Below are 26,146 nucleotides of genomic sequence, written 5' to 3'. Positions count from 1 at the left end.
GCTGGCCTCCGCATGTCTTCGTATAGGCCGGTTACAAGTTCGTAAACCTCAAACGATTCGGAATTGAAGTGAACGTGGTGGTGCGGGTCTCAAGCGGATTGACTGACGCCAGACAGTTTATCCTTCTATTACGATGACGATGATCATCCATGGCAGATCCACAACTCTGAAACTATTACCCTCGACATAGTAGTTATTCGGTAGAAACTACCGCATTGACGTCAACTATAGTCGAGTCAAAACGACATGAAGCATGGTGCATTTACGTACGCGCTCGAAACGGCACGGTGTAGGCAGCAGTTGGGACCGAGGTGGGACCATCGTAAACTGCAGCGATTGGTGGTGCCAGTAAGGGTCCCAATACTCTCGTAACCGCTATGCTACACCGCACCGCCTCGAGAGAAGTCGCGTACGAAATTGCATCGCGCTTCATGCTTCATGCTTTTCACACTTCGTTTTGACCCTATTATTAGGTTGGTGCAAAAGAAATGCAGGTTTTTCTACCTAAAATCTAAATTAATATAACTCAGATCTAACAAAATTTATTTAAAAAAAAAAGTAATCTCCATTACAATTAACGCACTTTTGCCAACGAGCTTCTTAATGCCAATATCATAAAAGTCTGGGGTTCTGGAAGCGATGAACTCATCGAAGGCAGTTTCTGCATCGTCTTGGTTTCTGAAGTGTTTCTCCCGCAAGAATTTATTATATATATACCGCTATAAACAAAGTAAAGTCAGTAAAGTGTAAGTATTTTGTCTAATCGTTGTCCGATGTCTGTTCGCACGTTTCTTCATATCGCTTCGGCTTAGACCGATTAAGACAACATTACCCCACTCACTGACCCATTGCGACATGATACAAACCTTATGCTATTCTTCACATAGAACTTATGAATCGCCTATTCATTGATTGTACTACTATCGTCGTAGAAGTACTGGAAAGTGAAAAAAAAAAACTATCATCTTTCGCTCTTTCCTCTTTCTGCTTCAATTCTGTGCTAACCATTGTTTGTTGAAGAAAAGCACAACCTCTCCTGAGTTCTTCTGTCCGGCTTGTCCGAGATAATCAAAATAAACTTTACATCTCATTTGTTTTCCCGATTTTGTGGTAATCATCATATAAACTCTTTCTCTTCTCTTTTCTACCTGAGAATTGTAAAAGAACCACCCAAAATACAGGGCTTCACTATGTTCAGATACACCAGTGAGTCCTCTATCCTCACTGTAGTCACTGTCCTAACTCTAAGGTCTCTCCGCGATTTTGAAATCACATTAGAGAATGAATTCAAGTAATTTTGTATAAGTAATTTATGAAATAATGAATTTTGTCGCTACTGTTAAAAGTGTGGCAGCGACATCTTCATGGATATAGCGCTCAAATCGAATCGAATTGAGATCCACTGTTATACCCTACAACAACTTCTATTTTTCTGTAGTAAACACATTAAACATAAATTGTATGCGTGGCAAAATACCAGTGAAAAAAATGGTCAACAGCTTGCGCCTATAATACAACTTAAAAGCTGAACAATAGAAATCTACTGGTGATACCTAGGAACGATAAGGTATAATGAGAACATGATGATATTCAATGTGTCTTTGATTGGTGCCAAACCAGGTGAAAACTGCAGGAATGAGAAAATCTACAACATTTCAGAAGTTGGGGCGCCAACAAAATTCTAAAAGAATCAACTAATTGTCCTAGACAATGGTCACACAAGAGAAGAGGAAAGCGATTGTATTGCAAAGTATTTAGAGCCAAGATGGCAGTTGTGATTGAAACCTCAGAAGAAAGGCGACTAAACGTAACTTTGGAAGGGTCTCCCATGAGGTTCACATATTATGCGTCTAATTCACTGACGACCACAATGAAAACCTGCAAGTTCAACACAGACACACAGGCAAGGTCAGCTCAGCTGAAGGCTGAATCTCAAAACAGTAGGGAGGGGTCTATAGTACATGAACTAGTCGAGAAACAAAATACAGATGATAAATAAGGATTAAAACTGCACCGATAAAAAGCCTTAGGGCGAGAATCACTGGAGGAGATTAAACGATGATAAATTATCGTTTGGCATGTGTTCTGCCACTCAGAGGAGCATGACCTACGAAGCCCAAAGCAAGCCTACTAAAACCAGATATACGATCTCATTGTTCAGAGCATACAGAAGCAAGAAGTAAGGATTTTCTTACGATACAGTACAAGATTATAGTGACCAGTAAGGGTAAACTTCACTTTTTGCTCTATAGGAGACACTGCCAAGAGATGGCAACAGATACCTACAATTGTTGCTAAGAAATGTTGAAAACGGAAAAGAACAAAACGAAGAGAAAGCTGTGAGTGAACGCAAATACGTCAAAACAATTGGGCCTGAAAATCAGTTCAGCACTTCATACTGCAACGGGGTGTTGAGCCACCTGCTGTGTGGAACTGCTGCATCGATAGCAAATATACGACGGAAGAGCTTTTGCGCTTTCAGCTGTCATACCAATACAGACATAATGATACCAACGTGCACAACCAGCTTCGCACAGGATCCAACCCACCGTTTCGCCTAAATACGTGCAGCGGAAAAGTGAGGGATGCTTAACCAAAAATCAATATGACTAACCATATCTTATTAAGTGGACCGTGTGTAACACTTCACCGATAGTAAAAAAAGGTTCAAAAAAAATAAAAGAAACGAAAGAAGTAAATAATAAGAGAAATGTAAAAAAAGAAAGAAAGAGGAAATAACTTTAAAAAATATCTTAAGCAGCTGGCTAGTTAGACTGAATACACACAACATCAACCCATTTATTTAAACATTAAATTCAGCCCAAAACATCTAAAGTGGACTTTTTTGCTAAATGCATACACTCATTTTAGGTACGTTTCCTGACGCCCCGACTGACATTCATCACCTTCAATTGCTTGGTTTGTTTAATGTAGAAATCCCTTTTAAGAAGAACTGATTAGAAATACCATTTTTCTGTCCTACGGGTGAAAAACTAAGGAAGACCCGGGCATGTGGAGTAGAAGGAAGTACCCAAACGAACGATAGCGGTAAGTAGCGAACGTCAAAATCAGAATTTGTTTCAACACTAGCAGAATAGAGATGAAAGCTTTAGGAAAGGTGAAAGATAAATTGCATTCGAGTTCTCGCATTCTAACTTCATCGAACTCAAAAAAAGAAATACCAGCCACAAAATAAGATCATGCTAGTATTACATTATGTTCTAAGCAGCGAAATTCCCGTAAATTCACTGTTCAAGATCTGCTAGGAAGCAATTCAATCATCCATGTGAGGCGCTTCGCGTAATAAATCAATAGAGCTGTGCAATACATACAGACATGCACATAATGAAAAACAATACTTCGAGAAAAAGGTACGGCAACCTTAAAAATAGAGGTGCAGCATAGGAACGCATACTTTGGTTGGACTACGATTTTTGGAGAATCATTTTCTTTTTCAACACTATCCATCCCATTATTTTATTTAAAAGGATGGGAAAATGTATCATATACAGTAAAATGTAGGTGCCATTAATAGGAAATAGAAAGAATATGTTTCATCACAACTATTTAAAAATGAATGCCAAAAGGAAGCTCCACTCACCATATGGTTTCAAGCATGTGTCAGCAGAGCACATTTCATTATCTTGATGATAGACAACTCTGGACTTCTTCCGTTCCTTCTTCGATGAATGTTTACCGCTCGAATTACGTTTCCCTCTCTTTGGCCGAATAAAAATAAAAGGCATAGGAGAAGAACGGGTTGGCCGGTCTCGCAATGAACACCACGCTCTAGAAATTTTGAATTTGCATTATTTCAAATATGTTTGTGACAAATTTTTTGGACGCATGACCTACTTCTTCTGAGGATCGAGGACAGAAGAAAATGTTTTCTGAATGAGTGGAGCCACATTCGGCAAAACGTCCATATCCAAAACTTCGCATGCCATTACTGATTCAACAACGGATTGCGCTCTGTAAAGGAAGCAGCCGACTTCGAGCACTTTTCTGCGCAACAAAACCTGGTACAACTCTCCCACGTTCGTAAAAGGAACCTGTCTTTCAGTTCGCCACTTAGTTCGTCACCAACTACGGCAATATCAGCAAGCAATGTTTTCGCTTCATATGCCAATTCTTTTCCACGAGAAACGAGCTCGCGGACGAGAATCACCTGGAAGTGCAATTTATTTGTGACCTGCAATCCTGACACTTGAAAAAAACAGCACCTCCAGGGAATTGCTAGGGGCTAAGTTACAGGCAGCCTGAACGTCTTCAATGCATGGTCTTCTTCCACGTAAACATCTCACACAAAGATATGCACCCTCAGGAAGACGTTCGAGGAATGGATCCCATTGACAGCAGGAAACTGAAGAAAATGATTCACAAATGGTGATTCACAGATTGTGATTCTCCACCTTTAAGGTGCAAAAACCATTTTCAATTGTAAATTTAGTTTAGCAACATGAAAGCAATTAGAACAGCGTGATCTTGGGCGAATAAGTGAAATTCCATACTTACCATGGTATTTTGCTCGGCACAATATGCAGACTAATATATCGGAATGCTGTTGACTGTTGCTGCTGCTTACACATACACACGTGTCAACAGGAGAACGTTTCGAATTTGCATCTTGCAGAGATCCTAAAAGGTCATTACGGATTCTTCGCAAAAAAAAAAAACAGAATAATAAAACAAAACGAGCATACCTATAAGAGCACGTTGTTGATCGCGCAGCGCATACAAATGTTCCTTCATTTCAGCACATGACGAAAATTCTCGTAGTTGTGTCCTGAACAGTATGTGTGAATACGATAAAAGACGATTACAGTGACTTCCAATATATAATAATACGTAATATACACTATATATAATACATATTAAATTGTTAAGCGATGTTCAGAAAATTGGAACTTTTTTCGTTATTTTCAATTAACAAAGGAGTTTCAGGAGAAAAAAAATAGACGGTAAACATGACTCACCATTGATCCTCGGGTGCAGGCGAATCAACCAGAAAATGAGGAATTACCTGACCTTCTACTAGAGCCGCAATATCGTCACGATCACGTATGATCTGAAAGCAAGTAAAAAAGATGGTAGAATGTGAAAAAAAAACGAAAAGATGTAAAAGGAATTACAACATATAACAATATATTTTGAGAACAAACACACCTCTACCAAATTATAATATGACGAAGGTTTTTGAAATAGATTCATAAGTCTTTGAGTAAACTTCAGCAGTCCATCACGATCAAGCAGTATTTTCTTGTGTAACTCCGAGTTGAGAAGAAATCTTCAAGAAACATTGCATTGATTTTCCTTCACAAAGCATGAAACTACTAAACAGCAACAAACTTCGACTCCTCGCATGCTTTTACCAGCTCTAAGCAATCACACAGCGTTGTTTCCTTATTAGTTGTCCTTTCTCGAACAGCGCGTACTCGGAGTAGCTCCTCTCGCATGTTATCCATTACTGAAAAAAAAACCATCGATAAAACAACAAAAGAACATCAACGTTCCACAGTTACACCCTTGATCTTCGAATACGAGATTCTTCAAAGACATTTTCGGTCTTGTTTGCTACAAAGATTTTTGGTGGTTTAACACTCTCTCGGTATTGCACCAGTTCCAAAGCCTGGTGTACCGTGGATAAAGCTCAGCACAAAAAAAAACTAGCACAAGTTCACGAATTTCTAACGCTGGTAATTCACAGCCGTGCACTAGCGAATACAGCAATGATCGCATGATATTTTGGTGTGATGCACAAATATTTCCCAAACTAATAGTCGTCCGTTAAACACCGAAGTCCAAATATAAGCACAAAACGTCATTGCTTATTGCTACAGAAGCCATTTAGAAAAAAACCTTAATATTATTGAACTATGGTGAAAAAAACAAAATTAATCACCTTTAGAGTTCAACCAATCTGATTCACGAATTTCGCTCCATAAGCTATCAAGATCGCCTTCCGCAGACGATGGGTCAGCGAACAACCGCTCCACCTTAGATATAACAGACGTTGTTGTATCAATCAATTTAAAAAAAAGGATTAATACCTTAGATTCAGCCAGTAAAGCTGTTTTTAAACGACTGTGCAGACAATTAAGAGGAGAAGACGGACTGTCACTGGGAAACAAGCGAGAACCTTCGGAGATCAAGCTAAACAAAATACACCTATGAAATATGCGAGTATAAGTAGACTGCGGACGCATACCGTAATATATCATCTGCTTTCCATCTCTCACGGCTCAGAAACTCATCATCGTTTTCCATGTCATCTGTGGTAGTCCATTCCAGGACGAGCTTTGCTTGGGCACTCCATTCCCGCATTTCGATTGTCTTAGGAGTACAAGATGAGTTCGAGTTCAATTCAGTTCAGTTTTTTTTTAGTTCATTTAAGGGATTCCAAAACTTACTCGCCAAAGCTGATCTATTTCATCTAGTCGCACATCAAATCCTTCACCGCGTTCAACCAACTCTCTCAAATCCACCGACGACGCCTTGGAGTCTTCAGATTTACATTCTTCAATTGCTGCACGAGCTTCTTCTTGCCATTTTTCTATCCTGTTGATGAGGGACTGAAAAATTCAAATAAGAATAAAACTTGTACTGATATAGTTGCTCCATCATACCGTTTTTACAGAAAACGGAATCAATGAAATAAAAATAAAGCAGTAGCACACTTTAATGTAAGCGAAACAGACATTAGTTCGAAATTCCCAAGGGCTATCCAAGTCTTTCGTGCTCTTGGGTCCTTAATTTAACTGATAGCGTTAGTGCAGCTGCTGATCACACAAGTCACATCTCAAGGAGAATGGCCGACATCAAGCACCTTATCTTTCATCCTTAATCTAAGCAATCACTATTGGACCACAAGCTCATAAACAAAACACTTAAAACAGCAGCCTTCAAAATCTTCCACCCAAGTTTCACTTGTGCCATAACATGCCATGTGCCATTTGTGATGCGTTGCAACAATTTTTCTCTAATTCTACTAACAAAAAAAAGTACAAAAATGTATTTCAATTCCATAACGTACCTCAACTTCTTCCACCAATGATTGCTGATCACAAGGTAAGGACTGAAGTTCGTCGATAAGACTTCGGATGCCAGCGATATCGAGACGAGTGTCAGCACGTTGGATACGTGTTTTAACTCTGCAAATCAAGATAAAAATTACAAACTCGAATAAAAGATTTAAGATGTGTGATATATCTGCACAATTCTGACTAGCCTAAGCGTAAGTTGTACAAACATTGGGACGTCTTAATTATTTTTTAAAAACGCTCTTGCAATTGCGATTCAATCCTTTGCTACAGATCCATGAACTCTGTAGTCGAACTTGATTTTACATCTATATTCTTTTGCACCTAGCAGTAGTATCGAAACATTATCCAAAGTATTAGACAAAGCCCTATTCTTTTTCAAATCGTAAATACAAAGAACTGTGTGGATCTATTATAAAATCGATATTTTCGCTCAAAGCAGCCATCAAATTTAAAATCAGCGTGAGAACTAACGAAATGATAAGTTACTCTTCGTAAGCAAATATTCACTGGCAGGTAATAGAAAGAGAATCGTTTCAATGGGGCCATACGACCATATGAACTGCAAACCTCGTTCTGACTTTTCCATTCAGAAGAGTACGAGCCTTCTCTGAAGCAGCATGAGACTTCTTCGTTATATCTAGTAGTCGTATAAGTGGAGTTGTATGAGGGAATCGTTTGTGTCGAGCTGTTTCCACAAGATTCTCCACAGCAGTCATCGCTGCAAAAACAGTAGGTAACTCTCACAATTAATGTCAAACAAGAAAAATCCCGAAAAAAAAAACGAACAAGGTTTTTTGGAGTCGTTCAAAATGTTGTCCACTTGCTCTTTCCATTCAAAATAAAGTGTAGTACGCTCTTCTAGCTTATGGACAATGTCATTTAGTTCTTCAATTGTGTAACGATACCTGTAATGTTGTAATAATATAAAGTTCATTTTTTACAACATGAAATTTATATCATAGTCAGGTCAAAACGACATGAAGCACGGTGCATCTGCGTAGGCGCTAGAAAGAAAGCGGTAGAGGCAACAGTTGGAACCGAGGTCGGACCTTCGCGAACTGCAGCGATGGGTGATGCCGGCAAGGGTTCCAGTCCGCTCCTAACCGCTATGCTACACCGCACCGCTTTGAGAGAAGCCGCGTACGCAATTGCACCGTGCTTCATGTCGTTTTGACCCTACTATATGATATATTGAACCACTACTACAAAGGAAAAAGAAAGCGACCTGAACAACAGTACTCAAAAATACTCGCCTTAGAACACGCTCTGAAACAGGACATTTATTACACAGATGATCGTAGTGCTCCAAGCAAACTGTTCTTCCATGACCACAAGACAGTCCCGAAAGAAACACCGTGGTGTTACAGTATCTGCAACCGAACATACTTGTTGGTAAATAGGCTTAGACAAACGAAACCCTTAACTCTTTGAGAACGAAAAGGTCAAATAAAAAATAAAACGTTGGTACCTGCACGTGCGAGCGTCATCCGCAATTGTCTCAAAGTTTTCCCTACGCGACAAAGATATACCACTTTCCATAACGTGGACACGGTCTTGACTTTCTCGTTTTGATATCTTAAAGAATATTATTTCAAATAATTTTGTATGCTTTTTATAACAAAATGTTCTGAAAGAATGAAACATAAACTGAGCACTCAGGATTGGACTTCAATAAGAAAAATAACACGTTATTAAGGAGGTATTTACACGCGAATGTTTTTTGTTGGGCGGCTAAGGCGTTTGATCGGATTAATCACGTTCGATTTCACCCTTTCAGGCTCTGAAGAGGGCGATATTGCGGAAACGTTAGCCACGAACAAAGGTTTTTAACAACCTCGTGTCCGGCTCAATTAAAGAAAAGAAATATTTACACGCAGTTCCCCTACTATCGGCAAAATCGGATATTAATATTTCCGCCCATTTTACAGTACTTTATACTTACATTTGTTTACCAATTTGTTGGTATCAGAGAATTTTGAATGTAAAATCTCAAGTCGAAGATCAAGCCAAAGAGGCACCTCACATACTGAACATGGTCAACTTACTGAACTCAGAAGACATAATTCGTAGGTTCACATGCGTGCTGAAATTAGTTGGCGCAAGAATTGTACCGACTATTGAGCGTAACTCAACGAGTCCACTAGTGTCACCGTGACAGGAAGCACTTCCGGAGACAAAATCACATTTCACTTCTTGAGAATAGAAAATAACGTTCCACTCTTCTGTACTTCTTTATTTAGAATTCGCCCACCTCCAACATTTCATCCAGGGCGGCGAGGCTCATTGCGATTCCGAGCTTATCACACGAGGAAGCCATCTTGAGCACCAACTCATCGTGGGAGAACACACAAAATCGACGAACATATGCGTATTCGCGAATGCATTGACGTCCTTTGCTCAGCTGTTTATTTTTCGATGAGAACAACAAAATAAATTTTGAAGAGACAATGATATTCTACACCACTTACCCAATCAATTGGTGCAAAATTAACAGCTTCTGCAAAATTCAACCCTTCGTTATATCCTGCGTGATATGCACGTGGAAACGTGATCACAAATTCACCCGCATTTTGATGCACCTGGAAATACTTATAAACATTTTCTTTTTAATTTTAAGTAGCAGTGATGAACGTCAAGACCTTGAACGCATCTTTTTCACATATTAAACTTGACACAATCACTCACCGTCCAAATTTTTACACCTTTTGAGAGAAGTATAGCGGGATTAACAGCTGTAGTCATGTGATGAAAAATGTCTTTCTGTTTCGTAACTCCTGGAGCTAAATCGCGAACAACCTAAACTGTGCAGTCTTAACAGATGTGAGAAATAGAAATGAGAAAGAAACTAGATAATGTTCAAAAAGAGCAATTACTAAGTAGAATTATGTGAAGAGAATTAAAAATTCAAACAACAAATTATTCATGCCTCTTCGAAATGGGTAGCATAATTCCCGCCTATTCCGTACCAGATTTTCCGCTCACCCCTGAAAAATAGCAATCGTTGGTTAAAAACGTCCGACACAAAAAAGTACAGCACTAAGAACATGTACAGGTGGTGTTATAAAGTCTTACCAGTGATTGTAATTGATGCTGTACGTCCAATGGTCTTCGGTGTGCCAACAAAATGTGCTGAAGCACATTCCAACGTATACCCAAGGAACCATCATACCTATCATACACATCAATTAATGTTAACATCAAAATCCAAAATAGTCCACTCAGAGATTTCCTAGCGCCATTTAGCTACTTTTAGTATGCGGTCAGAAAACTTGTATTGTCAGTATTGGCGAGTTCTGTGTTACGTGTTTGGTTTATTATTTTCCTGTTTACTTATGTGGTTGTTATAATTTGCAGATAATGGAGTTTTGGAATGAATTATGAATTCCAACGTTCCAGACGGTAAGGAAGAAATAGAAAGGAACATCTTTATGTAAGATGAAAGAAAGACGAAAACAAAACAATAAAATAGAAAACGATGAACAAAAGCATGGAATAAATAGCAGAGAAGTCTCCCACTCACCTGAAATACCAGTTTCAATATGAGAAAGAACAGATTCTCTAAGAACTGGCAAATTGTTGAGGTTCCATGCATGGTTTGCATAATAATGTTTCTGCTTCGCGTCGACACCACGATAATCATCTCCTTTTCGAGGGAAACCGCTTCCCACCTGAACAGTTTTTATTCTACGATCACCAATGTTTAGCTGGACGTAAAATTTTCGCGGATTTCTTAATTAGATGTAACTAGAACAGAACGTCATACTAAAATTATATTCCCACAGAAAGCATTTTCTCCACCGGATGACCCTATAAATAATCTAGTTCTGCTAAGTATCCTTGTAATTCCTACAAATATAAAAATTAGAAGCAACTCCTTACAACAACAACAAAAAAAAAGAAATCCAAACATCGTCAATTTTGTGAGAGGTTGCCTTCAAACAGATACTTGTGTATCAACATTTGAAAGATCGCAATGCTTATGATGTCTGAATCATCAGAAAACTGAATACCTTGCTCGTAATCAGATCAGCGCCGTATTTAACGGAAACGGTGTCGTCCATATCATTAACTATTCGCCAAAATTCTCTTTCCACTGCTTCATCAGAAACATCCTTCAAAATGGCAAGGTGTCAACAACGTAGCACAATGCAGTGAAGTTATAAGATTCAAAATCACGAAAACAGCTTTGTGAGGATAAAAGCGCATAGGGAGCAGATATTGATGAGCACACAAAGATATTTAGTTTAGAAGAAATGCAAGTAAAAAAAAAATACTCAAGGGAAAAGTATACCTCAGGTTCCTTCACGTTAAAATAGTCAGTCTTGAATTTGTTTGCATATTCCGCAAATGTGAAGAGATTGTACGTAGTATGAGCATCGTAGAATCCAAAGTTGACACCGATTTTAGCAACTTCTTTTGCAACACAAGTAGGACAACGCCATTCTCCCTGAAAACGATGAATAAATAGATAAAGCCACACAACAATTATTACTGAGCATCACTACATAATTGGTTGCCTCGGTCTAATATGCTAAATAGTTAAATCGACGCAGCTCAGAGAAGAAAAAAAGTGCCCAGGCATTTATTGAAAATTCCGGTGGCGCGCTTCCTTTTGCAGCTTAACTTGGAATTTACCCCGTACGTTTTGTGGCCTAATATGGAATTTTTATCGTTACTGGAAAACAGAAAGAAAAGCAGATGAGTGGGACAAGAAAAAAGAAATCAAACCAATACTCATTATGGACTTATCTGAACCTAAATGGATTAAAAAGTGGTACAGAGGTGGCAAAATGCATATATAGGCTTCTATTGTCAATGAACAGACAACTATTGTCAATCATCATCAATGTTAACAATAACGTAAAGAAATAGTTCTTATTAGTGCACTGGAAGTATAATGCTGAAGTTTTACAATCGATTGGCAACAGAATCACATGATAATTCTCTAACAAATTAAGTCAAAGAACCACGGGGTTCCCTATCATCACGTCCACGATAATCATTGAAAAAAGTGATGCAGCAAACGAAAGCGTTAGAACCTTTTACGGTCATCTCAAACACTTTCAAAATCTCGACATTTAATTCGAAAAGTGCTTATTTAAGGAAAATGCTATGCAAACACTTGTGCAAATTTTCAAACTTGTCGGGATCGTGCTGCAAGCTGGATGTACGCTATTTCAGCATTCTGCTTAATATAATAGCACAACCCCCCTCAATACTGACGCCTAGAATCAAATCCTAGAGGAAAAAACGCGCAGCCAACTCCTAAGCTATAATTATGAAGATTTTGTGCGGCATGAAAAAAGATCTCCAAGCAGATAACAATGTGGTTCAGAAAAACCTGTATTGATCTAATACCCACTACTGTCTGAACCACTGAAAAATCACATTGTTACTTAATGAAGCCCAAGAATTAAAAATAATCTTGTTATTTCAAACACCAGGCAAACTTCTTTCGTCTTACTTTAACTTCCACAATACCTTTGGAACGCCATCCAGAGGGGGAACACAGCAGTGAGTGTGCATGCTTTTGTCACAATCTTCACACAGTAAAAGCCGATCTTCTTCGTCTCCACGCCGGCATACAACACAGTAAACATTTTCCATTGGGTCTGCCTTCTCTGAAAAGTTATTGTTGCGTGACAAACTTTAGAGAAAAATTTCAACTTCTGCACTTTTTGGAGTAGCAGCTTTTGCTTTTTTCGGTTGAGGAAGCCCTGCCATCATACGACCTTGAGGCCTTGGTTGACGCCTCCTCCCCTGCATTGTGGGTATGCATTCTTCTTTCGAATCCTTCGTTTCTTCATCACAAACTAATTCGTCCACATTGTCATTTTCCTGTTTCTGAAAATGAGTGTAAATCCTTGAAAGATTTCGAAAAACCAATAAGACCTACCTCAATCATGATAACAAAGGGATGGATGAACTTTGTGAAGAATGTTTTAATATTAGAAGGGCCATGGTTGCTACGAACATTCACTTTTCGAGACACATGAGACCACTGCTTCTTAGAAGTGACAACATCTGCTCCACCAAAAGAACAAACAATCTAAATTCATGTAAGGAACGGATATGCATTTGCGCATTGACGAATAATAACAAAAGAATAGCAAATTCGATCGACAACGAATAAATAGTCGAGTTTGAAACTTATGAATACTGTGTGAAAAGACACAGATAAAGGCATATGTAAAGTTCTACTACATGCAAATCTATACCTATTTAATTTGTCAGCGCCCAAATGTTTGGGAATGTCGGACTAAAAAAATATTTACGGAAATACGGAGATAATTCGTTCATCGTTCCACAAATTTGATATGTGTCATGATTTAAAAACAATACTCCTGCGAGCCGAGTAAAAAGAAATGTATAAGGGAACAACTACTGTGTACAAGTTCCTCACAGCTACAAATGCTACAATAGCAAGTATCGAATTCGCGATACGCATCCATTAATCTCAAACGACTTTATAACTGAAACTGAACTGAACTGAACGACTTGAATTGAAGTCGAAAGCATTGACGCATTCCAAACGGATTAAAGCACGCCATACACTTCGTTCTTTTATCCGTAAGTTCATAAGTATTACATTTCGAGACGTAATGGTGAAGGGAACAGGTATTGTGCAGTAGCGAAAAATGTAGGGGTACCATTAACCTTTCAAGCACCTGTGACCTTGATAACATCGAATAAAGTAGTGTTATGAAATTATGCAACATACTGCTCTAACTAAAAGTTTTTGTTAATACACCAATGCCCCTTAGATTATGAGAAATAAAATAAAAATATTAAATAAGTAATAATATTATAAAAATATAACAACATGTAGATAATAACTAATAAAAATAATATAAACATCAAATGTTCGACTTGTACATGTAGTAAATATAGTAAACAAATTTGTAGACATTAATATCCGATATATTTGTACTTCGGATTTTGATCTTACCTGCTAGATACTAAATGGAGTTGGACCAAGGTAAAAAAAAATTATGTTATCGACGGAAAATCGATGAATGAAGCTACAATTTCGCAACACTAAAAGAGCCGGAGGAAGACTTCGTCACTGTTTTAATCGATAAAGTTGCAAGGAGCTTTGTTTTTATTTGCAGAGAATTAAATTTAATTGGGGCTGAGAATGAGGTGGCTCAAAAGAATAATAGTGGTTAATTACATAGATTGCTTGATTTTGTCGAGACATTGAAAACATTATTGGATTTCATTTAGTCTTTCTATAAGGCTCCGACAATGTATAATGTGATTCAAAATGTTAACCGAAAAAAATGCTAAATTTAGGTTAACTATATTCAGCTAAATCCTCAACATGGTTATCCTAACCTGATCTTTAGTGACTTCTTGATAAATAAATGTATTAGGTCACAACTTACGAGAACCTATTGATATGATTTCACTTAAAAATTCATAGATGATACTCATAGATTCATAGATGACGAAACTGGGCCATAAAATTAACACTTATAATTTCGAAGTGGCTAGATATCCCAATTGTTAATTCAAACTCATAAAGAATATCATCTCTAATACTTATCTCTGCAGAAATCTCCGAAAAACCAGAATCTATAATCTATCAGAAGATTCTAAAGGACGAGGTTTAGAATTGTGTAGGAATTTCTCTAACAACAAATAGAGGATGTCTACCCTACCTTGGATTGAAGTAAATTTGTTAGCTCTCGGACCTACATTTAGAGAACATATGAGTGTAATTCTTTAGCTTCTGTAATTTGTGTACACTGTGCACTATATTAATAATGAGGTTAATAATCGTCTCATACTAATGCAACTCCATTTAACATGGTAAATGTTATTCCGACACATTATTTCCACCGATATTTGCACCGATTTGTTCTTTCTTACCCAGGAATTACTTGACTAACTACTTTCTTGGAAACTAATTATGAGACAAAAGTGGGGAGCGAGAGTTAGCGCATGCGTTGAGATCGATACACGTGACAGTCAATGTGTTTAGTAACTTCCTAGGTAAAGTTTCAGCGGGAGAAAAAGAAACAGGATGACTCGTAAACGTGTATGTATGTATGTATGTATGTATGTACGCGAAGTCCTATCTTAGAAATTTAGAGAAGAGAAATTACTACACAGTAAGGACGTTATTCAAAAAAAAAACAATAGGGTGGAATGGAACTTGTTGAAACACAAACCGAACGAACCTTATACAACCTGAAAAGATCGATAGTTTTGCCGTCCACAACCAACGGTTTGAACTCAAAACCTTGCAAGTTCCAGTAGGTCGTCAGCTTGTCCATAAACACCTAAGATATGGCCATAAACACTGTTCATCTATATAAGAAACAATAATTGTCTCACCAATCTCTCTCTCACAAGTGCTTCGACCTCGTTAAGTTTTTGAATACGGGGAGTGAACTCGAAGGTTTCATTATTAATGGCGAACGGTGGTTTGAAGTTCTGAAAATCAAGGTGTAGAAAGTCGACAATAAAAATCTGTATTGTTTAATTTCTTTGTATTGTTTAATGATGCTGCTGAATCAGAACATACCTCAGGAGGAATAATCTTGACCACACCGTATTCTTCCGCTTCTGGACGAATTTTTGCCACATATGCAATAGGATCAAGAAATTCTTCAGGAGTTGGATAATAAACTGGGGCAAACGGAGGTCGCTCGAAATAACGGTAGAATTTGTCGAAATTTTCCATAATTTCAGTACAAACAGAAGAATGTCACCACCAACAATCACCGCACAACTTCATCTAAAAGAAAGTAAAGAGGAAATTGAAGCAAAAGAAACAATGTGATAATTACAAGTCGAAGGATCTGTTTCCGGATAAAAACCCCAAATATTCCCATAGTTTGAGATGAATAGATTGTGAAGCACCGAAATGCATGCTACTATTTCGGTAGTTATAAATAAGTGGGATAAATAAGAATCGATCAACAACAGCTTCACCACATCACGAGACAAAACGCCATCCGTGGCAATTCGACAAACTTCTGTTCTACTGTCGAATATTTGTATGTGACATCTGTAATTGCACCATTTCTAGAAACAGATTTCAATATTCCCATGACAAATAAAATGGACGTCTCTCCTTGTGTTTTGTTTGTTCTCGGCGTTATCTGATATTTTTTATCTGATGAGTAATTTTATTGCTAGCTGTAGCTTGCTTTGCAAATACAGGTGCCCCAATCGTCCCCAGCACTCTCACGCAGAGGCTAGGTTTATAGGTGGTCATTCTTATTTGGATTTTCCGTAAAGACCTCGGAAGAAAATGTTCTGCGGAAAGATCACTAGGAATTTAAGTGCCTAGGAATTATTGTTTTGATATGAGCATACACGTTCGCTTATCTTTCAGTGTTTCATCGATTTCGTGCAGATTTCTGGAACAAGGAGCATGTCGGTTTTATTGCGGGACACAGGGGGAAGATGAGTGAGGGAAAATGTAGTAGGGGGAGGAGGGGAACGCCCGTTGGCGCCTTTATCTCTGGAAGTAAACGACTAAATCAGTCGGGGCCCTAAGACTTGAGCATTAGTTCTTGAGGGTCTATGATTTATATAAGCCAAAGTTAATAAAGAACTAAAGATAAAAGAAAAAGATAGAGCGTCCACGAATAAGTGATCCACTGAGTGCCCTTGGGGCCTGTACTTATGGTGTAAGCCATATGGCTTAGCTAGTGTTTGGCTTTCAGAGAGAGGTGGAGTGGTTGCGAGAAAATCCAAAGAAGAAGTCCAAATCGAAGACGTCAAATACAATTCTTCACGCTGTGTTGCACCTCAAGTCAGACCATTTTGATCCCGCTATAGTGTCCCACATAAAGAAATCACCCCATGAATCTGACGTGATATGGATTTCTGATGGTCAAAGACTATACGGAATCGTAGATTGCAGAAAGATGATATCGAGATATCCCGCTCATTTCTTCCTAATCGTCGTAAAAAACGGCCCGGGAGATGCGGCTTCGCGCATTCCGAGGCGCAATTTTCTACAACAAGTTCGATTGGAGCTCGCCAGCCTTGTGCACGCGCCGCATCTTCCGCGCCGTTCTTTTTAACAGCAATTAGGAAGAAATGGACGGAATCAAGTCGTCTCTTCTCTTCTTCGCCTTCTCTCCATAGTCTACCACCAGTAGACTATGGAGAGGAAGGCCAGTATAGGGGTAACCCGCCTGAAACCTGCACCACCCCTGATTCATGGGGCGATGCCTTTAACGCTTTACGGCTCGGTGTAGTTCACATTTACAGTCGAGTCAGCTATTTATGAAGTGTTGTGCATTTGCCGAATCAGGGACATGCAGTTGTGCAGTTGATGACAATCACGACCGGCCGCAACCTCCCTATCAAAGAGATCGCGATGACAAGCTCATCTGAAATATTTTCCCTTTTTGAAATGTGTTTCCGCCTTTCTTTTCATGTATTTGTGGATGACTAGGATTACTTCTTAGTCATAGATATTCTACGCTTAGAAATAAGACTTTTTCGCTGCCATCAACGCGTCGACCTATCGATTACTGTCTTATCGATTGTCGGATGCGATAGCAGCACCCGCATCCGTGACAACACCTGCCCCACCAAAGGAACAAACAATCTAGATTCATGTGAGGAATCGATATGCATCTGCTACAATATGACGTGTGAAGCCGTCGCAAAAGGCGAATGTATGCCAAAAAGTCTTGACGTCAATTGAGAAAGATCGCAATTCTGCTCAACCAACAATCATTCTAGCACAGAATAAGATTTTTCAATTAACTCAGCATTGCTGCTGTATCTTATTCTATTCTTTCGCGCCTTGGTGAAGTGAAAACGACGGCAGCTTAGTTATTTGCACTGTCTTTTCAGCGAAATTGTAGGAGATCTAGCCATGTCAAGCATTGCACATCAGGTTAGTCATTTGATCTTGAGCTTTGCTGTGACTAATTAGATGTTTTCAGATTAAGGACGAAGGAACAAGGAAGAAGAAGGAATCAATAGTTGATCTTTCCCGGTTTATCGACAAGAAGATTCGTGTCAAGTTCCAAGGAGGGCGAGAAGGTTCTTCTTTGTCTTTTTTTCTTTCAGATGAAAATTTTTAATTTGTGAAGAATAGTATCGCTATATAAGTATATTTGTCAGGAGTGTCATAATCAGCAATAAACAACGACTCAAATTTTTCTGAGAAACCAACTAAGAAAATTCTCGGAACTTAGAGTCACATTTTCCAAGAAAGTTTTTTTTTTCGTTTCAGCGACTGGCATTTTGAAAGGGTATGATGCCTTGCTCAACCTTGTACTCGATAACTGTAATGAATATCTTCGCGATCCTGAAAATCCAGGCACAGTCGGGGATGACACCAGGTTAGTTGTCACTAATGTATCCTTGAAATTAATGTCCCCTGTGCCAGAAGTCATATTTTCAAAATTTCGTCATCACCCATCTGTTGTTCCTCTAACCTCGATCGTGAACAATCGAGTTATCAAGAATAGGGATAGTCATGGCTTGAAGCATTCATGCTTTTTTTAAACGCAGTATTGCTGAACGGACCAGGTCCTAACTCTTCAAAGTCCCATTTTTTAAAGCGTTTAAGTCAGTCTTTTCAATTTTAGCTCAACTCGCGAATGGGTTTGTGAACAAAAAAAGATAACATTGCTAAACAAGCAGATGTTAGAAATGTGCTTTGTGTGTGTTATTTTTTTTTTTTGAAAATTATGATGGAAGTATTGTTTTAGAATCTGTGTTTTAATTTAAGTGTGTTTTAATCAGCTTAAGAAATTTTTGGGAAATTTTACAACCCATTTGCTGAAACGTGAAGGCGTCTGTCCGTCTAATCGACGATGTATTGCATCTAAGAAGCAAGTGTGTTGACCTTGAGATGGTGCTCTTTCTATTTTCTGCTCACGACACTTCAATAATAAGATCTCCAATTCATTTCACTTATCTAAAATTTTCACTACTTTTATCCCACTCCTCAGTGTATCGCGCCGTTATTCTCCGTTTGATAGTCGGACTCATCTTACTCCAAAAAGTATTTCCATGTTAGATGTTTTGAGCTATACAAAAATACAAACCGGCTAGGTCTTTTATCTCATAGTATGTTATAGCACTTCTCCTCCTCATGTTGATTTATCAAAAAGGTAAAGAAGAAAAGAACTGAAGAACTTGAAAAACATTGTTTGCTCATGGAAGATCTTTGTCTAGACCACTGGGCCTGATTGTTGCTCGCGGCACTGCAATAACAGTTATTGCTCCTTCTGATGGTATGGAACAAATAGACAACCCATTCGCTCAAACTGAAGAATAGAGGTAATTCTTCGCTTGTGCTTTCAGAGTTTTATAGCGACTTTATTGTTGACTGATGGTCATTTTACGGTATTCAATACTGCAGATCTTTCATAATCCACATGTTTTCAGCCTGGTAGTTGAAATTCACATGTTATCTTCAATTTTATTGCGGAGGTGAAAAGGGACCGACATCTTGAAGAGTAACGATACAGTTACTTAAGAAAAAAGGTCATTGCACTATTTTCGCTATTTTCGCCATAGCTACAAGAGCTCAGCTGCATCAAAATGAACTCTATAAAGTAAAAAATTATATTCTAAGGGGAGGATTTGATCACTTAGATACTGATACTGGATTTGGTTGAAGACACTACACATGTTTTGAAATATAAAAAAACGATCTACTCTTAAATTGTTTGTTTTCTATGTGGCGGGTATTACTAACTACCACAGCCAGAGATGTTTTTGATGCAGCATTGTTCAAAGCATTGAGGATAACTAAATCCCAAGTAAAATTTGCGCATGAAGAAAGTGAGATATGCTTTTAACTTTTTAACTTTACTTCTACTAAATACCATTATGATCCTATTGTTTTCTGTTACGTATGTGTGTGGTATTTCTGGTTTGATATTTTCGGTGTCAGGTTCGTTTAGAAACATTTTTGATCACATGTCATATGTATGCATGTTCTGCTGCTTTCATCCGTTCTGAAAGGGACAAAAGGTTCAGTTCCTATTGCAAGTATCCTGTATATTTACAGTAAACAGGAGGCATGCTAATGAAATTTAAGAAGATGTCAGATTTGTTTTGCTTGCTCAGTTTTTTGCATTCCGCGTTTCGAACAAAGTTATTTGCAAAGATTGTAAGCGCTACGCCGACTATAAGCAGAGGTTGCGTTAAAATGATTGATCTTCTGTACGAATCGAGAGCGGAAAGAAAAGGTAATGACCTCATTTCTTGAGTAAATGTAGTTTTGCCGTTTGAGATGTCACAATGTGGAAATCCCTCAGTTGCATTCACGATTTTTTTTCTCAAATTTGTTCCTCTCTCTATTAAATTCAGGTTATTTTTGTTCCTCGCATATCGTTCTTTTCATTATTGCATAGGTGATGAAAGCATGTACACTAAGCTATTCAAAGCCTGAGATATTTCTTAGATTAGAGCAGATAATTCTGAACATGTTGCGTCCATCGTTGTTGTTTCTTTAATTTCTCTGCAGACGCTGTAATCTACAGAACATCTCATTTTGTTTGAGGTAATTTGTACAGTTGTTGTCAATTGTGTTTTATAAGCGAATGAATCGATTTATCACTGTTTAACCCGTTCTAGTGCAATTGATTACCAATATTTGTCACAAACACACCTTTGTAGAACACCTTTACAACACCTCAACTATTTTAGAACACAATTGTACTGACTTGTTTGTGTTCGTGTTTAAAACCGGATTTTCGTACCCAAGCAGGAAATAGTAGTTGAACACACATAGATGCAGGAGGCAGTCAATACATACAATACATCTCGGCAATGTGATTCAGGTGAACAATATCTGGTCTCTCTGGCTTGGATTCTGGCGGTGACGATAATTCGATCCAAGCTGATTGCAAGTGAATGATTGTCATTTCTTTTCTTTAACATATATTCCTACAATTACGCGACTTGACAGTTCATACCAACACTCCAAGCGTTGTTGTCGCTGTATGGGAATTCCCATCCTTGAAATTGTGGTATTCATAGACCAGCGATTGGAAAGTCACCATGACAGAACCGCAGTAGCCTTCTCAGTAGGAGCTAATTATAGTTTACTGCTAATTACATACTAGTTTGGATAGCGGGGAACCCTCACTAGCACCAATTCACGAGTGAAACTAGTGATGCTACCGCATCGATCCCAACCGCGTCGCTTGCCCAGCTGCGCCGAGCTTCAGGGCGTTTCGATCAGACTATAGAATCTGATACTGAAACAAGCCGCAAATGCCTTTAAGTAGCAAGGTTACCTTGAACTAGACACAACAATGGTTCTTCTACATATGTATTTTCTGGAAAGCTACAAAGCGCGAATCATGAAACTTTCACGAAAAAAAATTTTGTGTAAAAATGCATTGTACTCAAGCATAAAACGCGAAAACAACATAGACATATCCAATCTATTTCGAAAATGAGAAGAAACGTGTTCAAAACAATGCTGAGGAAAGAGAAATCCACTATGTACAGCTTAATTCTGTGTTAATGCTCACGGGACGACGTAGCATATGTACAACTAGATACATAGGAAACAACAGCACTTCAAAAGGCCGTCTTTGGACGGATGTCAAAACATAGCAAAAGAAACATTACAAGTCGTGAAAGGCAACTTTCAAGATGAATGGCCACGAATAGTAATGAAACGCTGAGACAGGGTTATGGAGGATCCGAAAGCCGGTTGACTGGTGTAGACAACATATAGAAATCCGTCTTGATCCCTGTCCGTTTGATAAAGTTGAGACATTGTCATAGAGTTGGAAACTACAGATTTTTCATTGACCAGCAAGAAGAAAGCTTGCTCAGGATGGAGCTGCAACCTGAAAGTTGCTTGATACAAGTGACTGCAACTACAATCAGTTCAAAACAACCTGAAACCTGGTGCAGTTGCATAAGCGGTCGAGTTCGACGCGGTGCGGTAGAGATAAAGGTTGTAATCGATGTGGGACCTTCGTTAGTTCTATTCATCTTTGCAGTCCAGTAGTTAGCGATGGTCCCATCTCGATCGCATCGATTGGTTCTACGAAGCTGCTTCGATCGCAATCGCTCACACAACTCCACCAATCTTCAGGTCATTTTGACGCCATGATATCAACGAGTTTGTTCAGTACAAAATACTGTATTACGTAATCAGGACACTCATCAATGTCTCACTGGCATCCTTTTTGCGGAACCTTATTTCTGTTTAAGGTAGCGTATGCGTAAATTCCCATCCAGAAGTATCACCCCTGCAATCCAGTTTTTCTCCAGTGAGAAGTTATGATGCTCAGTCGCGTTTGGTCAGTTAAGGTCCAGACTTCAACAGCCTCATTATCAAGACTTCCTAGGCTGTAATTAGTGGTCGTAACAAAATAATTGTCCGTTGGTATCAGCTCCATCGTTCCATCGACCAGTGCAAGCCTGCTCGTATGACGCAATTTGTGACGTAGATAGCGCTACTCAAAATATATTGGTCGCAGGGATGCGTAATACGAATTTATGGATTCTCGTCACTTCTTTCCTCATGTGTCGTTACTTTGAACATACGTAATCAGATCTAAAAGCGCATCATAAGCGCGAGTACTTCACTACAGTTAAAAAACTGAGTATTCTGTATGAATCAATCCGCATGGTAACTGATTATGCACGGTGGAAGAAGTACAGTGGGACTCATTTAGATCGTGACGTATACAAGAAATAGTCACAAATTGTAACTGTGTGAAAACATAGAAGAAGAGATGACTCTTCAAACTGTCGTATTGTCATTATATTCAAACTATTCTATTTGGTCCAATTTATATCTCTTCTGTTTGCTAATATGAAAAACGACATGAAGCATAGTGCAGTTGTGTAAGCGGTTGCGCTCGAAGCAGCGCGGTGGAGACGGTGGTTTGGATCGCAGTGAGACCATCCCGAACTGCAGCAGTGAGTGATGCTAGCAAGGGTCCTCTTTCGATGGTAACCACTACGCTCCACACGACGCTTACGCAATTGCACCGTGCTTGAAATCGTCTCCACCCAACTATATGTGATATAGAAATGGAACATCACCTGCGTCGAATGATATGCATGAGCTCGGCTACGGTAATATGGTCCGGTACTAAGAATTTGCAGCGATCCATCAGTGGAAGACTTCGTTCACCATCAAATCTCTCGATAATTACAGGGACCTTGTTTGGCTGCTGGCGTCTGATCTCTGCGACATCTTTCTCTCGAGCATCTTAAAGAAAAAACTGCTCAAATCAACAAAACAGAAAAATTTAAAACTCGTAACTACAGGTGTCCAATATCAGCTAAAATTGTTCCATTTCAACATAGCAACAAGTTATTCTGTCTCTTCTTATTACGAAAGAATTCAACCCTTCTGTTACCCCATCTACACCCTGTGGAAGCTGAGTTAGAACATCGGCCCACACAACCGTTAGAGTAATAGATGAGCAAACATAGCGCCAAAAAGCATTGCTATGTCATAGATATTTGATGAGTTAGAATGAGAGCAAAGCAACAAGCATCTCTAAGAGACTGATCGCGCATAGTTCTCAACTTCAAATTCTTTGCAGGACTCCCTTATCAAAGTTAATAAAATGCTTCGACATAAACTTTGCAAATTAGGATAATATCGTCGGATCAAGATGACATGAAACATAGTGCAGTTGCGTAAGTGGTCGCGTTCTAAACGGCGCAGAGGAGCCAACGGTTGGAACCGACATGAGGAATTCGCGAACTCCAACGATGAACGCTTCCAGCATGACTCGATCTTATCCGCTACAATCCACCTCGCCGCTTTGAGCTCAGCCGCTCACGCAACTGCACCCGGCTTCGTGTCGTTTTGACACTGCTACAGCTATAACAACTGAATGCTCAATATTTGCTGAAAGTCAACCAAATCTCACCCCATCTAATTCTTAACTTTTTTCGGTATTGGAATACAATATTAAAATGTGTAGTTTTCTTGTGGAAGTGAATATACGAAAGATCAGGCCCTGAGACGCAGATAGATTCAGAGGCGGACTCCCTGCTTCTGCCGTGCCAGAATTAATTTGAAAAATTTGAAAAAGTTCGTATTTCAGTCGCGTAATCATTGTCGCAGCCTTTTCTTTCCTCACCCTGAATATCAGGAGATGGCGACTTGGTGGGACGTGAGTTCAGAAAACAAAGTCAAACAGTGGTGTTCGATCATCCAAGTGTTGCTGAGTGATAGCCATGCCTAATTCACGTGGAATACCCAAAAACCATGCTCCATTATCGCTGATTGGAACTTTTATTTCACCACGTGATGAGAGATTGTGTTTCTCACGTAGACCAGAGCATTCCATGGGTATGAGATTAGGAACAGGATGATTCCTCGAAAAGCGTTTTAGAATCAAGAAAACTGATGTGGTGAACTTGGGATCCACTCGATGATACGAGGAATCCTGCGGTTTGAACAGCATTGAGTAGAATGACGTAACTTCAGCTCGTATTGACCCGACTGTACTTATACATTGGTATTTATGCCTAGAAAAGCGTGATAGCGCTAAAGTGGACAGCACCAAGAGCAAATATGTTGTTTCAAGAAAACTCAACGTATCTCACGAGTTCATTTATTTTAATTTCTAATCGTTGTAGTACTTCTGGGGAAAGGAAAAAAAATGCAAAGTATTCTCGAAAGATTTTGACATTTTCTAGAGTTCGAAAGGAATGCTAATTTCAACAGAACTTCGCAGCAATTGTACACGAGCGAACGACGACATTCAAAATTCTTCCAACCAAAATTCCAATCTAATGACTTTTCATTCCGCTTTGTTATCTACCTCACGAAATTACGTTTGAATGTCTGACGCATATGATCAAAGCGTCTTAGAGAAATTGGCTCATCTCATCGTTTGATTCGAACATTTCATCATTTGGAGGAAGAATTCTAATAACTATCTCGAACCGTTTCTCGTATGTTCTCTTTTGAAGGCAATTACGCTATTCTGTATATAAGAATGTGAAGTTTATGAAACCAGGTACCACAGAGTGACGCGGCAGTCGGCACATAAGTTCGACTTAGCATCCACATCAAAGACAGAACGTTGAGGGTTTTGTAAACTGGATCTTTCCCAACCACCTTTAATTACTAAAATGACTACCTGGTAATTCGTACAATTTTCTGATCATAAACTCGGCTTTATGCACGGAACAGGTTTAAACACTTCGAAAATTTTCTGGTCCTTATTAATTCCACTTGAGAACTTGGGAGAATAAGTTTTGAAAACAGCAGTCGAAAACAAATTGATATTCAAAAAGACCGTTAAAAAGACACGAAAAGGCCCCTCAAATTCACCCCAAAAAATGTGTCCGCTGAGATCACGATTCACACACGTGATGAGTTTATAGGCGAGTAATTAAGGTGCGCAGCAGCTCTATTTCGAAAAAATTCACATGATAGAAACATGAGGATCGTACTGTTTTTAGCATCCGAAAAAAAATCAGTTTATATTCTGCTTACAACGAAGAGCAGAATAGTCACGAAAAAGTGCACGGGCATGAGCGAACAAATGTGTGTTCCTGAAGAAAGTTAACGACTAAAAGAAGACCGCTGTTTCGATTTTCGGTTAGTTCCAAGATGTAATACAATACATGTAATATAGTTAACATCAAAAAGAACCGCAAATATCTCCAAGAAGATTAGAATGGCACAAACAATGAGCCCACTTTTGGACAACGCTAAACCCTTACCTTACGTGAGGAGCAACTATTTCTAAGTGACGGTATAGGAGTGGTCGGTAGCCTGCATATGCAGAACCTATGTAGGGAAACCCAGCAGAACAAACTACGTACACAGACCCAGCAAAACAGAAACAGTAACTGTTCCAAGTGACTTCGAAACTTACGGAATGGACGTCGCTCCTTGAACGAAGGAATTGAACCGGTCGAGAGAGACATCTCTAGCGTTCGACCAGCAAAAGACAACGAAGTAATTCAAGAGAAAAAATCACAGTCAAGTCACTGAGACGGGCCCGTACAATGACAAGACTCCCGTTTGGTCCATCGCAAGCAACCGCTTGCTTTATCAACGCGGAAAACTCGTACGCACCTCGAACGCGCGGTGAGGGCGCAAACTTTGAAGATTTGGTATTCATTGGCTTTTGCAAGATTTCCAAGGTGCTGGACTG

General features: G+C 39.0%; 3 protein-coding genes across 6 annotated transcripts; 1 reads left to right on the top strand and 2 right to left on the bottom strand.

Moving 5' to 3' along the window:
- Window positions 1-2,393: 2,393 nt before the first annotated feature.
- On the bottom strand, window positions 2,394-15,735 carry RB195_000336 (uncharacterized protein; the record flags this gene model as incomplete). Of its 3 annotated transcripts, none has more annotated exons than XM_064196610.1 (34): window positions 2,394-2,557; window positions 3,602-3,789; window positions 3,856-3,972; window positions 4,038-4,168; window positions 4,224-4,363; window positions 4,516-4,638; window positions 4,704-4,786; window positions 4,977-5,068; window positions 5,167-5,287; window positions 5,350-5,467; window positions 5,903-5,996; window positions 6,051-6,153; window positions 6,209-6,333; window positions 6,411-6,572; window positions 7,034-7,151; window positions 7,611-7,761; window positions 7,830-7,948; window positions 8,297-8,413; window positions 8,512-8,618; window positions 9,295-9,444; window positions 9,512-9,540; window positions 9,607-9,622; window positions 9,729-9,839; window positions 9,970-10,027; window positions 10,116-10,212; window positions 10,564-10,711; window positions 11,054-11,155; window positions 11,335-11,490; window positions 12,525-12,664; window positions 12,719-12,887; window positions 12,940-13,092; window positions 15,230-15,331; window positions 15,387-15,485; window positions 15,577-15,735. In XM_064196610.1, the coding sequence occupies 34 exons, from the start codon at window positions 15,733-15,735 to the stop codon at window positions 2,394-2,396; spliced, it is 4,062 nt and encodes a 1,353-aa protein (XP_064052490.1). The 3 variants fall into 3 exon arrangements, with proteins under 3 accessions (XP_064052490.1, XP_064052491.1, XP_064052489.1); XM_064196609.1 differs by having other exon boundaries at window positions 4,053-4,168; XM_064196608.1 differs by having other exon boundaries at window positions 9,512-9,622.
- A 2,160-nt stretch (window positions 15,736-17,895) lies between these two features.
- Window positions 17,896-19,429, top strand: RB195_000335 (uncharacterized protein; the record flags this gene model as incomplete). Of its 2 annotated transcripts, XM_064196607.1 has the most annotated exons (6): window positions 17,896-17,916; window positions 17,966-18,065; window positions 18,259-18,367; window positions 19,209-19,248; window positions 19,307-19,313; window positions 19,422-19,429. In XM_064196607.1, 6 exons carry the CDS (start codon window positions 17,896-17,898, stop codon window positions 19,427-19,429), a joined length of 285 nt encoding a protein of 94 aa, XP_064052487.1. The 2 variants fall into 2 exon arrangements, with proteins under 2 accessions (XP_064052487.1, XP_064052488.1); XM_064196606.1 differs by lacking the exon at window positions 19,422-19,429 and having other exon boundaries at window positions 19,209-19,311.
- A 2,213-nt stretch (window positions 19,430-21,642) lies between these two features.
- On the bottom strand, window positions 21,643-25,916 carry RB195_000334 (uncharacterized protein; the record flags this gene model as incomplete). The annotated part of the gene is made up of 3 exons (XM_013451646.2): window positions 21,643-21,847; window positions 23,058-23,226; window positions 25,865-25,916. 3 exons carry the CDS (start codon window positions 25,914-25,916, stop codon window positions 21,643-21,645), a joined length of 426 nt encoding a protein of 141 aa, XP_013307100.1.
- Window positions 25,917-26,146: the final 230 nt, after the last annotated feature.

The sequence above is a fragment of the Necator americanus genome, chromosome IV (genome assembly GCF_031761385.1).
Source record: "Necator americanus strain Aroian chromosome IV, whole genome shotgun sequence".
Classification (NCBI taxonomy): domain Eukaryota; kingdom Metazoa; phylum Nematoda; class Chromadorea; order Rhabditida; family Ancylostomatidae; genus Necator; species Necator americanus.
Note: the sequence above shows the minus strand (reverse complement) of the source record. Positions and strands in the feature narration are given on the sequence as shown.